The sequence below is a fragment of the Prinia subflava genome, chromosome 22 (assembly GCF_021018805.1).
Source record: "Prinia subflava isolate CZ2003 ecotype Zambia chromosome 22, Cam_Psub_1.2, whole genome shotgun sequence".
Lineage (NCBI taxonomy): Eukaryota > Metazoa > Chordata > Aves > Passeriformes > Cisticolidae > Prinia > Prinia subflava.
In genome coordinates, this window is record NC_086268.1 from 6,661,124 (window position 1) to 6,675,954 (window position 14,831).

The 14,831-nt window shown below is 46.2% G+C and overlaps 1 protein-coding gene across 4 annotated transcripts in view; it reads right to left on the bottom strand.

Annotated features, from left to right (window-relative positions):
* The window catches only part of ARHGAP32 (Rho GTPase activating protein 32), a 239,395-nt gene that overhangs the window by 127,978 nt on the left and 96,586 nt on the right, over positions 1–14,831 (bottom strand). For 3 of the 4 annotated variants that reach the window (XM_063417974.1, XM_063417971.1, XM_063417973.1), the window contains exons 3-5: positions 3,438–3,529; positions 2,353–2,394; positions 1,806–1,890 (exon numbers count right to left, since the gene is read on the bottom strand). In XM_063417974.1, the coding sequence (XP_063274044.1) occupies positions 1,806–1,890; positions 2,353–2,394; positions 3,438–3,529 (219 nt within the window). The remainder of the gene's footprint in view (positions 1–1,805; positions 1,891–2,352; positions 2,395–3,437; positions 3,530–14,831) is intronic. The other variant, XM_063417972.1, reaches the window with a different exon arrangement.

Consider the following 14,831-nt stretch of genomic DNA (forward strand, 5'->3'; position numbering starts at 1 on the left):
GCACACAAACAGCTAAACATGTAGGGTTTTTCAGAGGCAGATGTGGTGGAAACAGAGAACTGACCCCTCAACACAGAGAGACTCTCAGTTTTATGACAGCTCTTCTCATGCTGTCTCCAGACCCTTTTTCTTCCTGGTTTCACAGCACAGACACAGAAAACAGCTCAGGGCTGAGATAACCAATAACAGCTCAATAACCAATACCATTTTTATTTCCTGTGCTACATCCTCCCACAATATTTGTTTTTCAGACAGACCTCCTCTGGTTACAGCCTCTGGTCTGGTTGTGCCAGGGGATCACTGAGCAAGAGCAGGGGAAGCTGCAGGAGTAGCAGTGACATCACAAAAAGCAGTGCTAAACCACTCCTGCTTTGGGAACTTCCCAGCAGAATAAGCTTCAGGAAAATCTGGAAAGGCTGTATTACCTGATTTTACTTCTGCCTTTCACAGTCATAAAGATGAACCCTGCAGGTCTGTCTGCCATTCTGAAAACATCCCAGGAAATGCTTAAACCCACAAAAGAATTAATAATTGGTCATCAAAACAATGTGCCATGCACTTGTTGAGCTTGTGTTCCCTCTCCAGTTGCACATTGTGCTGAACATCCCTGGATGATGGGAGGGAGAACTCAGAGGACCACAGGATGTAAAAAACCACACCTGTGTGGACACAGAGCTGCTCCAACATAAAACTTCTCTCCAGAATGAGTGAAAAATTAGTTGTGTCAAATCAGCAAATAACCAGGAGACAGAAAGCTGGGACATGGATCAGCCACACTGTTCTTACACACAGAAAATGAAAATAAACAGTTTTCAGCAGAGTGAGGACTGCTCCTGCTTGCCCGTTCCCCAGGGACGTCCATGGGAACTGAGCTCTTTGCGCTCTGTTTGTGTCCAGTATTTGTGTGTGACTCTGTCAGTGTGTGCCTGTGTCTGCAGAGCCCACCCAGCAGAACCAGCTCTCCCAGAGCCCGGTGTGAGCTCAGTGAGATCCTAGCCCTGAACAGGACCCAAGCTCCTTCCCAGCCGGAATTTTACAGAGACAGAGAAAAAAACCCAGCTGCATAATTCTGCTTGCAAAAGTGTCAAGTACGGCAGCATGAAAAGCTGTAAATAATTCACTCAGTACTACAGGAAATGTTTTACAAATGAAAAGGTTGTAACCTCCTTTTGGCTACAAGGCTGGCAGATGCTGGAGGCATTCCTGCTCCTCTAAGTGCAGAACAAAATGTGTCCTGTTTGTGAGAAACTCCTGGGTCTCAGCCCTCCCTGGAAAATGCTCCTGCTTGTATTCCTGAGGGAGGGATCACAGAGGACCAAAGCCTGCACACTTCCAGAAATGCAGCTCGAGCTGACAAGCAGTTTCTGGTATTTTGATGACACAGCTGCTGCAATGCACAACGCAGAGCTAAGGGAAGGGGTAAATTTGATTTATTTATATTTACATAAATACATTCATACAATTGTTTAATCACACACACACACAAACCAAAAATACACATGCGGTGATTACAGACAACTCAAGACTGAATGTCTGATACAGTCTCAGAACACTGACATCAGCCAAATCCAGTCGAAATAAAACCATCTCTAAGCTCAAAGGAGAGCTCCACATGACTGAGTGCAGATTCTGCCTCAGCACAAAGAAGCAATTCCAAACAAAGTCTCTACAGCTTTAACTTCTTATCACTAAATATTTAGCAACAAACTAAATAAGCCTCAGTAGAGGTCCCTCTACACCTCCCCACCAGGTCAGCTAGCAGGAAGCACAAGGTGTTTTGTGTATAAAAGAAATCCAAGACTCACCTGTATGTTGCCAAAGTCCACGTTTTCATAGTGGAAATGTGCACACTCAGCCATCTTCGGGAAGTGCCCCTTTGTAAAGGATAACCTGGAGCACACCAAGAGCACACTATGAGATGGATGCAGAGATAAAACAACAGGTACTGATACAAAACAACAACTTTCTCATCCTAAAGCCAAGGGAACACAGGGATTTGTTGATGTGATGCACCAAAACAGTGGGGAAGGGAACCAAGTGAGAAAGGAAAGCTGAAATACCAAGTGGCTTTTCCACTGCATCCCTACAGAACTGTGTGTGACATTCCAGCAGCAGCACATCCCATTGCATCCCTATGTGACATTCCAGCAGCAGCACATCCCATGGCATCCCTACAGAGCCTGTGTGACATTCCAGCAGCAGCACATCCCATGGCATCCCTACAGAGCCTGTGTGGCATTCCAGCAGCAGCACATCCCACAGGCAGCCAGACACGGAGCAGGGACAAGCAGCTGCACCTCACAAATGCACATCCACAGCCTTACACGAGACACGAGGAAAGCAGAACTTTACCTGTGAAAGGCATCACAGCCCATCAGTCCCGGGGGGATGTATCTGAGGGTGCAGAACAAACTCTATTTATCCTTTGCCTTTTGCAAATTCAAAAGTCAGGCATAATTATTCCCAAGTGTCTCCAGTCACACTGGTGGCTGCCAGGGAGCTCCTCTGGCTCTGCAGCATGCTCCTGCTTCTGCCGAAGCTATTACAGACTCCTATAGATATTCCTGGTGGTGAGCCAATGAGATTGTCATTATCTAGCTCCCTCTTCCCACGGGAATATAAGTGGGAAGTGAGATGCAGCATCTGGCTGCTCAGCACTGGAACAAAGGGCCATTTCCTTCTCAGCAGAGCACTACAGGGGTGAGCTGAAGGCTCACATCCATCAATCTTGGGGAGTTCTGCTCCTCAAGTCAGCATTTTTAGCAAAGTAATATTGATTATTTCTGATCCCCGTTGCTGCAAGCATAGTGACTTGGTTTACAGTCTCTGGGATACAAGCAGAGACAGAAATACAGCATGAACCCACAGGGAAAAAAAACCAAACTGGGAGATCAGGGAAGAAAAAATATCCCTTAGAAAGGAAAACTGTGTAAAATCCATTCAAATGAAGTTACAGAGGGCAGAATGCAAAAAGAAAAAAGAAAAAAAGTATCAGATAAAAAATACACCACCCACTTGTCCTGGTTTAGCTTTCCAGAGCATAAGGAGACTGGGAAAATTACCTCATTAACCATTGCCTGGGCTTCTTTCGAGATTTTTCTCAATATGTTCTATTGTGGAGGTTTTTTTAGTTAATCACTTTCAGGAAGAATCACTAAAGAAGACTAAAAACACTGCAACAGTGAGGTTCAAAACTCTACCTAGCTTTGTTTCTATGGCCAGAAAGAGGAGACTAAGCCAGCAAAACCTCTCAAGCCCAGTTTCAGGTTCCATTAGCTCAAATTGCCTTAGTTCCACTTGGATTTTGGTTGCTCTGCTGAAGATACACCATCACAAATTGTTGCTGAATGCCCTGCACTGCAGCACAACAGCCAAAACTCAGCACAGCAAAACTGGAAGCCCAGGAAAGATGGGAAAATCACAGAATCTGCTCTTACTTTTTCACATTCTTCACCTTCATGCTGGCTGTGCTGCCGCAGGAGCGGAGCGGCAGCTCCCCCGGGATGTCTGGGATGTCGGCACCTCTGGCCTGCAGGGAAGGAGACAGGAAAAGCAAGGAAGTTAAAACATGGCTGCAAGCTCTGCACTCTGCCTGCTGAGCAGGAGCCCTTCTGTTCTGCCTGGGGGTACAAACCTCAGATGTGTTCAAGTTGAATTCTGCCATTTAACCAGGGAAAACTGACCCTTGGGATGGGGCTCAGGGAAGTGATGAGCTCTTCCTGCCCCAAGCCTTGCTACCCCTTGGTGGAATTGTGAAATCCAGTGTTTAATTCATTGCTGTTTCTGGTTTCTAAAGCAGACATTTTCAGAGGTGGGACTGAAATAGATATTCCCAAACTCCATACTTGGACTCCTCATTAAGTACCTGACTTTGCAGACATCTGTGCATTTAGATTCAGGCAGAGGCACTGCAAAAAGCTGGATTGCTCATACAGTGGAAAACAAGTTAATGACAGAGCTGCTTATATATGGGAGGTGAACTTCTAAAATAGACGTTTGAAGCTATTGGTTTAAATGCTTGAGGATAGTAAAATTCCTTAATCACTAAAATTCATTTATTTCAGTGAGGCCAGAACTCCAAACTCCCTCCTTTCTGTTCTGTCATACTTTCCCATCCCCTCCTTCCTCCAGCTGCCTTTGCCTAAGCCATGAGCTCTGCTGGAGTTAAATACTCCATCACAGGGACACAAACACTTGGCTCCATGGGTTTCTCCCACTGTGATCCAGAGGAATGACAGGGTTCAGTGAGGCTTTTATGGAGAAAGCAGTGATCAAACAGCAAGACCGGCACAAACTTCACAGAGCAGGAAGAGAAAACAACTGATGCTGGCAATGGAGATAACCCATCAGTGATGTGGGTCACAGCAACTGAATGAGCTTTTTCTGCTTTATACAATGCACTAAAATCATGAAAAATGTCCCAAAGAGGGAATGCTGAACCAAGAGGAAGAAAGACACTTCAGTGTTACTTCTCTTACAAGCCTAGAACCAAAAAGTATTCTATCAAATCCCCTTTCTAATGACAGAAGCAAACAGATGATTGCCCTGATGTTATATCAGTCCTGGTGGTTCTAAGTTGGTCCAGCAGATCTCTGACAAGAGTTGGATCTGTCCCAAAGCTGTGACTGATAACAGAACACAGCTGCATTCTGCAGTGTGAAATATGGAGAAATTGGTCTCCATCCCCAAAACTTTACAGTTGGCCCACCACAACCCAAGCTAGCAGCCCATGTGTGGGATGAACACCAGGACAATCTTTGTCACCCCTCCCTGAAGCTCCCACTTCACCCTGCCACAGGTCACTGTACCTGAGCTTCACCACATCACCGAGAGCTGCAGTGAGTAGGTAAATGTCATTCTCCAGCTTGTTTCCATCAAGCAGACCAGTGCCAGAGAGAGAGGGATTCATCCCACTGTACCCCAGACAGGCACAGGGGCAAGGCTACAACCACATTATCCATGTGAGGGGCCTGCTACAGTGACCACGGACACTCTGGTACTTCAGGTCCATTCCCCTGCTTCAAACAACGGGAGGAGAGTCCTGGGATGGTTTGGGTTGGAAGGAACCTTACAGATCATCCAATGCCACCCCCTCCCCTGGGCAGGGACACTTTCCCCTGTCCCAGGCTGCTCCAAGCCCTGTCCAGCCTGGCCTTGGGCACTCCAGGGATCCAGGGGTAGCCACAGCTACTCTGGGCACCCTGTGCCAGGGCCTCCCCACCCTCACAGGGAAGAATTTCTTCCTAACATCCCATCTAACTACTCTCTGTCAGTTTGAATCCACTCCCCTTGTCCTGTTGCCCCAGGTCCTTGTCCAGAGTCTCTCTCCACCTTCCTTCTCAGCCCCTTCAGGCTCTGGAAGGCCACAGTTAGGTCACCCTAAAGTTTCTCTTCTCCAGGCTGAACAATCCCAATTCTCTCAGCCTCTCCTCAAAGCAGAGCTGCTCCATCCCTCTGATTATCCTGGTGCCTCCTTTGGACAAAGGCACGCAGGCTGCAGGAGCACCCACTCCCCTGCACACAGGGGCTCTGAGGAGCCCAAGCTGCAGACATCCTCCAGCAGCTCCACCCACCCAGCTCCTGGTGCTTCCAGCACTGCCCTTGAAAAATCTACTCAGAGTGAGCTCCACCTTTTGAGCACCACTAAATAAATCTGAGTCCAGGTCACTGTCTCTCCACAGCCCTGACCACAGGCAGCGCTCTGACCCCCCTGTCACACAGTTCTGCACAACAAGCACAGCCGCTCACCAGAGGGAAACAGGAACAATGTTTATGCACTTAAACCTACCCTGGGCTGACTGACTTACTGAGCACATAATCACTTCAGGATGTAATAGGACACTTGAGAGTCTCATTGTGAATTTGAGCATTAAGAGGATCACCAATTTAATAAACCTCACAGGTCTTTTACATAAGAAAATAACTAATTACAAGAATAAATGTGCCATTCCAATAAGCTGCTTTTAGGCCAAGCTGGATGTGCTTGCTTAATTTTTCTAAGGAACAGAATTTCTGTAGGAAGAAAAGTAATTTTTCTTCTCCATCAGCAGTAGGAGCTGGTGGGATATAAAAATGGATAAACAATCTGACAGAAAATGTGGGCTTCAAGCCAGTTTGCAGCAGTGGGCAGAGACCTCCCTGGATCTGACTCAAAGCAGTGTAGGCAAAACTCACACCTCCGGGAGCCCAAAATGCCAGCACCTCTCTTGGAAAGGCTGTATTATCCTCTCCTTCTCAGTAGATTAAGTCCAAACTGAGCTAGATTTCTGCCTCTCCCATTTCCTGCATCCACTTACCTGGATGACAATGAGATGCAAGGCAGTAGTTAACTCCGGGGGCTTTTCCAGTTAGATCTGAGCTCCACGGACTGCTGTAGAACAACAGTCTCTCCAAGGCTCACAGTTGAGGCAAAAGCACAGAAAGGTAAGGGCACAGAACTTGTGCAAACTCAAATCCTTATTAAGAGGTACCAACATGAGGAAAAAACTTGGTGAAGAGATGGATACCAAAAAAGAAACTTACTGCAGTTTTAGAAACTGTATTACTCCTAAATATCCACAACTCCTTTCCATTCAAACCAAAGATACACAGCAACATAAAATAGATTTTATACACTATTTTGTATGTGTTTTGATGCAAAACTTGGCATATAGCATGCAGGTCACTCTCCCCTCAAAACACAAACACAACCCTCCAAATGAGATTTGTCATCTTTTGTACTCTGTGTTACAGTAATTTAATTTTAAAAATAATTTTGAAACAGTTGGATTATTTACATCTGAAAATTAGCTACCTGGCATCATCAGTGGCTTCTCACTTCCCTATTCTCTATGCATCGCTGTGCTGTAGAAACCTGGTAATTGCAGAGCAAATCTATTTATGCAAATTGTTTAGTCCCATTTTCAGAGCTGAATGTCACTGCAGTATCAATCTGCTCTGGTCCAAAACTTGGTAAACAAATTAGAGCTCAATCCAGAACTCAGAGATTTGATTTATCAGGAATCTCAGTCTCTTACCTCTGCAGGGAAGGCTTTGAGGCAACACCACCAGCTTTACCTGAACCAAGAAATTCTCCTTCCAAAAAGCTGCACTTGTATCAGTAGTAGTCGAAATAATATTGCAGGAAGTCAGTATTTTGTCACAGATACCTGCAGGAACTGCCAGGCAGGGAGATCTCACTAAACCCTTCCTCTAGGAAGAGGAAGAAAGCCTGTCTGCCTGTCCAGCCCTCCCACTGATCACAGCATCACAGAATTGATAAAGGTGGCAGAGGCCTTCAGGACCCAGACCACACCTCTCTGCCATCACTGTGCTCATCACTAAACAGTGTCCTAAGGTTCCACATGCACATGTTTTTTGAACACTCCCAGGGTCAGTGACTCCACCCCTGACCTGGGCAGATTTCTTCCCTTTCCAGGAAGAAATTCTTCCCAATATCCACCATGAGCCTCCTCTGGCCCAGCCTGAGGCCGTTCCCTCTCCTGTCCCTGTTCCCTGGAGCAGAGCCCGGCTCCCCCGGCTGTCCCCTCCTGTCAGGGACTTGTGCAGAGCCACAAAGTCCCCCTGAGCCTCATTTTCTCCAGGCTGAGCCCCTCTCCCATCTCCCTGAGCCTCTCCTGGGGCTCCAGCCCCTTCCCAGCTCCATTCCCTGCCATGGACACATTTAAGGGTTGCTCCTAATATCCCTGGGAATCTGAGAGCAGAATCTGAGCGCTCTCGCAAATCAGGCTCTTTAGCTTTAAGCATGTGAAATTTCTAGTCTTTTTATTTATAGACATGATTTAGAAAACTTCAGCTTTGTGCTCTCTAGCACACAAAACCGTAGTCATAAATAATTTATATCTAATGATTCCACAGCATAATATGAAAGGATTTTCTCCTAGAAAGTCTCCTTGCATTTATCAGAAAACATGTCAACCTGTCTCACTCACATGTAGAGACGTAACACAATCTGAAAATACGTGTAAAACTCAACACAAGTCCAGCGAACACAACGTGATGAAGTTTCCACCTTGGTATCCTCGACAGGGGAGAATATTGAACCAGTGCAGAACCCACAACCTTTCTCCTGCTGCCTCTGACTTACTCTGGGATGCCACAAGAAACCCTGGAATCTCACCAGTAATCCTGTAGCTGGTTTCCACAGGACTACAGAAAGACCCCTGAGGAGGCACCACAGATACACCTCAGCAGGCGGCTGAATCCAGGTGAGACTTCTGAAGGCAGGAATTTAATCCAAGGTTATCACAAAGCAAGAATAACTATTAGACAGGCACTAACATTTATTCAATTTCTACTGTCAGTCTCTCACCAAAACCAGTTTGGAGAGACCAGATTGCTCTGGATTCTGTCAGCACATGGCCTTGTTTCTAAAAACAGCAGAGCTGATACCAAATGCTGCTTGGTTTCCATGACAGTCTTTCCTTTACATCATTTTCATTTCCCCTCGATTTTCTTGGAGGAAAAAAACCCTAAACCCCCTTTAGAGCTCTCAAAACTACTAAAGCTTTGCTTCAGTGTTACTTTTTTGCTAGAGAACAGCAGGGAACAGAAATGTTGTTTCAGGAGAAGTCATTACTCTGCAGGGAGCAGTAATTTCTTCACTTGGCAGGAAGAGGAATGAAGAGGTCTGAAGTGGGTGCTCATGTACAAGGACATCAATAGCTGCCCCAAATTCTGAGTACCAACTCACTACACAGAGCTGGCTCAGCATCCACCCCATCAGAGAGTTTGCTCTGCAGCAGTAAAAAGGAAGTGTCCCACAAAAATCCTTGCTCCCTGTGAGGTGAAGGTGATGGCTCCATCAGCACCTGCTCTCAGGAATTACTGCCTAGGAACTCACCTGGAGCACAAAGAAGGAAGAAATTTGGTCCATCTCAGCTTTGACCCCGCAGCGTTTATCACACTTCAGCAAGACAAAGTTCTTTCTGCTCTTCCTTCAAATGTTGTGACAACTACCCTAGTTCTCCACAATACATAAATCAACAAAGGAAAGGGAGAATGCTAAACTAAATGGAAAGTCACTGTGTCCAACCTGCTCCAAATAATTCCGAAGGAAAGACTCTAATTCCACAACATTTATCCCTAAAAGGATTCAGATGTACTGAGCACAGCAAGGATACAACTGGGTCACTGTTTTGAACAGCAGAAATATAAGGGAATGGATGAAGAGACAACATTCACCCCAAAATGTCAGAGGTACAGGGGCAATATGATGGAAATGCAGATATTTGCCAAGTTCTTCATGTTACCACTTTCCGTGGATTCATTTAGTAGAACCAAATCAATTTCTTAAGTATCTTCATACAGTATTTTCATACATTTCATACACACATGACTCTGTCACATTAGCACATTGCAGCTACATTTTTTACAGCTGCTTAAGATATTTGTACACATTTAAAACAAAGCAGCAACACCCAGTTTAGGCACCTTGACACTGCCACCTTAAACAAAAATATGCGCTTGTCATACTACAGCAGCTTTACCAAAGAAGATAAAAATAACATTAAACACATTTCTTTAATTCTGAATTTCTTAACTGACATGGGAGGTTGTGGTCTCCGCGTCCCTGGCAGTGTCCAGGCCAGGCTGGACGGGGCTTGGAGCACCCTGGGATGGGGGAAGGCGTCCCTGCCCATGGCATGGGGTGGGACTGGATGGGCTTTAAGATCCTTTCCAACACAGACCATCCCATGATTCTGTTATTTTAAGGAGTAATCTTGTGTTGTTCATGTTCTCATCAGCAGAGTGCAGCACGGGCACATTCAATAACACCCAGCACAAGGATGTTTTCCCAAGTGAGAAGTACTGGAACCTTTTAATTTTTATTTTTTTTTTTTAATTTGAAGTAATCACTTAGCTCCTTCCTTAGTGCAAATATCCTTTCTGGCTGGAGGGGTGCTTTAGGTGTAGAGCTAAAAGCCAGGATGGCCTAGGTAATTACAGGTAGTACTGACCTTTTTGTGTAATGCAGAGAAACACTTACCCAGCCAGAGATGCCTTTAAAATCTCATGGCAACTGAGATAATGGGATAGAGAAAAGGAATGAAAAAATGAAAAGTGCTTACAGTAAGGAAACTTTGAACATTGGCAATGCACATTCTTAATCCCACCTCTAAGAAATCTGCATTCAATAAAGACATTTGAATGTGTATAGTTTTGTGAGTTTAGAACTTCTAATTCCATTTTCCACATTTCCAATTCCGAACTGCTCCAACCAGTGCTTACTTCATGGCACGTATAAAAGGGAATTATTCTCTTTTTTTACAGGACCACACAGAACGTGGTTTTTTATACTCCCAGTATCTCCACTAAAGAGGGGAGGGGAGGGGAGGGGAGGGGAGGGGAGGGGAGGGGAGGGGAGGGGAGGGGAGGGGAGGGGAGGGGAGGGGAGGGGAGGGGAGGGGAGGGGAGGGGAGGGGAGGGGAGGGGAGGGGAGGGGAGGGGAGGGGAGGGGAGGGGAGGGGAGGGGAGGGGAGGGGAGGGGAGGGGAGGGGAGGGGAGGGGAGGGGAGGGGAAGGGAGGGGAAGGGAGGGGAAGGGAGGGGAAGGGAGGGGAAGGGAGGGGAAGGGAGGGGAAGGGAGGGGAAGGGAGGGGAAGGGAGGGGAAGGGAGGGGAAGGGAGGGGAAGGGAGGGGAAGGGAGGGGAAGGGAGGAGAAGGGAGGGGAAGGGAAGGGAGGGGAAGGGAGGGGAAGGGAGGGGAGGGGAAGGGAGGGGAAGAAATAAGAAAAAGCGAAACAAAAAACCCCCAACACTTTGAAACATTGCCATGAGCTGGCAAATTTAGGGAAACCTCTCATTCCGGAGACTTAGCATCACAGAGGAATTAGTCCAGGGCATTCATCTACCATCGTTTAAAGGATCAGCCTGGAATCAGCAAAGAACAAATTCTTAACTATTTGTCTACTGTGTTTTCAACTAAAGATCTGCAGCTCACGGATGTGTGGGTAAAACCTTCTCCAGCTCCCATGTAAAACCACTGAAGTGGAATCCAAGACATGGAACAAGCAGCCTGGCAGCTCTGAGCACCTCCTTTGGCACTGCCACTGTCACTGTGACCAAAATTCACCTCTGCATAGCAGCCTGATTGTGTGCCATGGTAACATTTCCCAAATGAGCCTTAAAGAGACATGGATTTTTGCTGATTATCTGCACATGAATCCAGTGCACCCAAGAGGTGCTGGTGATTTTCAGCAAAACCATCTCACACTTGTGTTTTCCTTCACAGAATCCATAGTTTTAGGGCTAAAAGGAATACGATCAAGCACAAGTGAACGATCAGCTACTGAGTGCAGCATTAGCATGATAACTCCCTGACAGTCCTAAGTTTGGATCTGACATTCCTATAGTGAAGCCTCATTACCATTCCCAAAGCCCTGGGCCCAGGAGCTGCAGGGTACAGTACACAGCCTCACACAATGGCAGAGTGGCTCAGGAATGTACTTTCTTTAAGAACAAAAATCCCGCATATAATATGCGTGGGAAAGGCAGCCAGGGTTAGAGTCCTACTTCTGTACAGCCTACAAAATAAATTATAGAGAAAAGCCACAGAAAATAGAACATCTAATAAAAACAACTCTTTTGATTCCAGTTTCTTGTTGGTAAAAAAAAAAGACCCCAAAGATCCCAGCTACTGTTTGATGCACAGAGGGAGGAGGGGATCCTAATCATGGCTTGGATATAAGAGGACAATTGGAGCTTTGGGTTGTTATGGTAGAAAGCAATTTCTCATCACATAAAACCCAACCGGGCTGGATTCAGACTCAAACAAGCAAATCCCACTCTGGTAAGTCCCCTGGCCAAAGCCAGTGATTATGCAAATAACAATGTGATGTTATGTTATAGGTATAAATCGGATTAGCAACTCAGGAGTTGTCCCAGTGCAGCAGAAGCAAAATGGGGAAGCTGGAAAAAAACAGCAGCCTGATGTTCAACCCCAGCTACTCAGTCAGTACAACTAACAGGAATTTATATTTCTGTGTGTTAAGCCAACCTGGGCTCAGCTTTTGTTTACAGAAAAGAGCTGCTTCCAATGGCATGAGCACAAAACTGGGATCCACTGCACTCCCTGCCCAAAGCCTTGTGACAACACAGCAATGTGAGGAATGTGTCTGCCTGTAGCACGAACTTTATACCGTACACTGTCCATAAACCTCTGACCAACACAACACAAGAGTCACTTCATCAACCCTGTCCAAGGGTACGGGGAAAGCTCGGCCTAGGATCACACACCAGGCTCCACAAATGGGCTGGGACTCCTCCCTCTTACCTGCCACCAGGAAAGGTGACACTGCTGGAAACAGGAAGCAACACTGCTCTCCAGAAATGACCTGGTGTCACTCAGGTGAGGTCACAACAGGACACTTGATGCTGCAAGAGCTGGGAAGGTGAATAGTGACCACAGGGATGCTCTGAGGGCTGGAGCCCCTCTGCCGTAGAGCCAGGCTGGGAGAGCTGGGGGTACGCACCTGGAGAGGAGAAGGCTCCAGGGAAAGCTCAGAGCCCCTGCCAGGGCCTGAAGGGGCTCCAGAAGAGCTGGAGAGGGACTGGGGACAAGGGATGGAGGGACAGGACACAGGGAATGGCTTCCACTGCCAGAGGGCAGGGCTGGATGGGAGATTGTGCAGGAATTGTTCCCTGGGAGGGTGGGCAGGCCCTGGCACAGGGTGCCCAGAGCAGCTGTGGCTGCCCCTGGGTCCCTGGCAGTGCCCAAGGCCAGGCTGGACAGGGCTTGGAGCAACCTGGGACAGTGGAAGGTGTCCCTGCCATGGCAGGGGTGGCACTGGATGTGCTCTAAGGTTCCTTCCAAGCCAAACCATTCCATGATTTCATGAATAATCTGTGCTCTGGCAATTTATGCCCTGCCAAACCACGGTATTTAATCAAATCTCAAAAAACATTGTGCAGTCTTCTACCAACACAGCAGCGACCAATACTGTGCAGCAAGGCAGAAACTGAGGGAATGATTTATATTAAAAAGTCAGGCTAATGGTTACCAACATGTTCATGGAATAATTGATCATTTTATAATTAAGAAGGCTGAAATATGGCAAAATAAAAAAACAGTAATGCCTACAACCTTCAGAAAGACCAACTCTGACATGATTTGTTTGTCTCTTGGGCTTAAATTGGGGTGGGAAATGAAAGGGGATGGATGAGCAGACTGCTGATAACCTTCAAAAAAAAAAACCCACTTATTAATAAGAGACTTCTTTTCCTTCCTATATGTTCCACCTTTTTTTAAAGCAGCTGGGACTAGGGAAAAGTGATTGACAAATTATAAGTTTTATCTCCCAAATAAATACATTTCAAACAACTGTGGCATTTCCTATAATCTGACAACAAAATGGGCACAGAAAGAGATCAGCTTTGGAACAGGGTGGGAGGGAAAGAGGTGGAGGGTCATGACAATGTAATCCTGACTCCAGAGCTCAGGGTAGGGAATAATCTGGAGTAACAACAACAGCACCCCCAAGCACCACGGGAACAGCACCACCAGCAACAGCAGCCTGGCTGAGCCAGAATTAGGAAAGAAATTACAAACAGGGTGCATTAAAATTGGTGACCATGGTGCACAACAAACTGCACTGATCCAGCCTTAGCAAATTCTAAATCATTCCTTCATTTTGCTGAATAGAAACAGACTTTCAAACAGATATTTACAAAACATAATTTGGATCTCCTGGCTCACCACTGCAGTGCCAGAGTGCACACACTTGAAAGGCTGTAAATGTAACCAGAAACGACTGCTGCTCTTGCCTATGAAAACTAAATGATTGCTATGAATTAATACTTCCTGCCAAAAATACAGTATCCATTCTGGATTAATTGAACTTATTTAATTGGCAAATTCAAATGGAAGCCAATGTGCCAATTAAGTGATTGCCCCAGTTTCTGAAGATTCTCAGGGACAAGTTTGTGCTGGGAGCCAGCCTGTGAAATGAAAAGGCCCCTCTAACCAAGAGGCAGAGAAAGAACCTCACAGCAACAGAAACCCTTGCCAAAAGCTTAATGAAGGAAAATAATGCTAGATTCATGCAGCAATAACAAGGAAAAGCAAGTTATGTGTATTGAAAAGGAAATACAGGTTACTGGTGCAATGCCAGACCAGAACTGCTTTGACAAAATATTACTGCACCTGATGCCCGCCTGGTGTGCTGGCCTGTCCCAAAACATTTCTGTCAGATCAGTGCCTGTGTTGTCCACACTTCCTGGACTCTCACTTCGACCCCACCCTTACCTCTGTTATCCCTACTCCCCAGCCTGCAGCAATTCACATGAAAACGCTGCCCAGAGCTGCACACAGAGCACACTGCAGTTCCTGCAAGATTAACACACTTCTGGCTCCCTAATCCAGGCAAGCCAAGAGCTTCAGCAGCACAAAACAAACATCCAAACCTACAGGTAACATTTTCCACAGCCTTTAAGGCAGTGATCCCTCAGACTTATAGCCAGACATCAAATGCTGGAGTATTTAGATGGAGAACCATCGAAGTCAGGCTCTGATGCTGTCAGAGCTTATGGAGAGCTTGGACAATGCCCTCAGCACAGGGATTGCTGGGATCCTTGGCCCTCCTATTCAGGGCCAGGAGCTGGAATCAATCAGTCCCTTCCAGCTCAGGCAATTCCACAATTCAAAAGTCCATTTCTACTGAATTATCCAAGCCCTTTAAAAAATAGCATTAAAACCCACACAATTTCAGCTTCATATCCCCTAAAACTTCCCCTTCCACTTGAGAGCTTAAAACTTTAGACTTTTAAAAAGAACTTGCAGCTGGGCAGTCAGAGTTCTAAAGTACATTTTTCCCCCAAGAAATTTTTTCCATGAG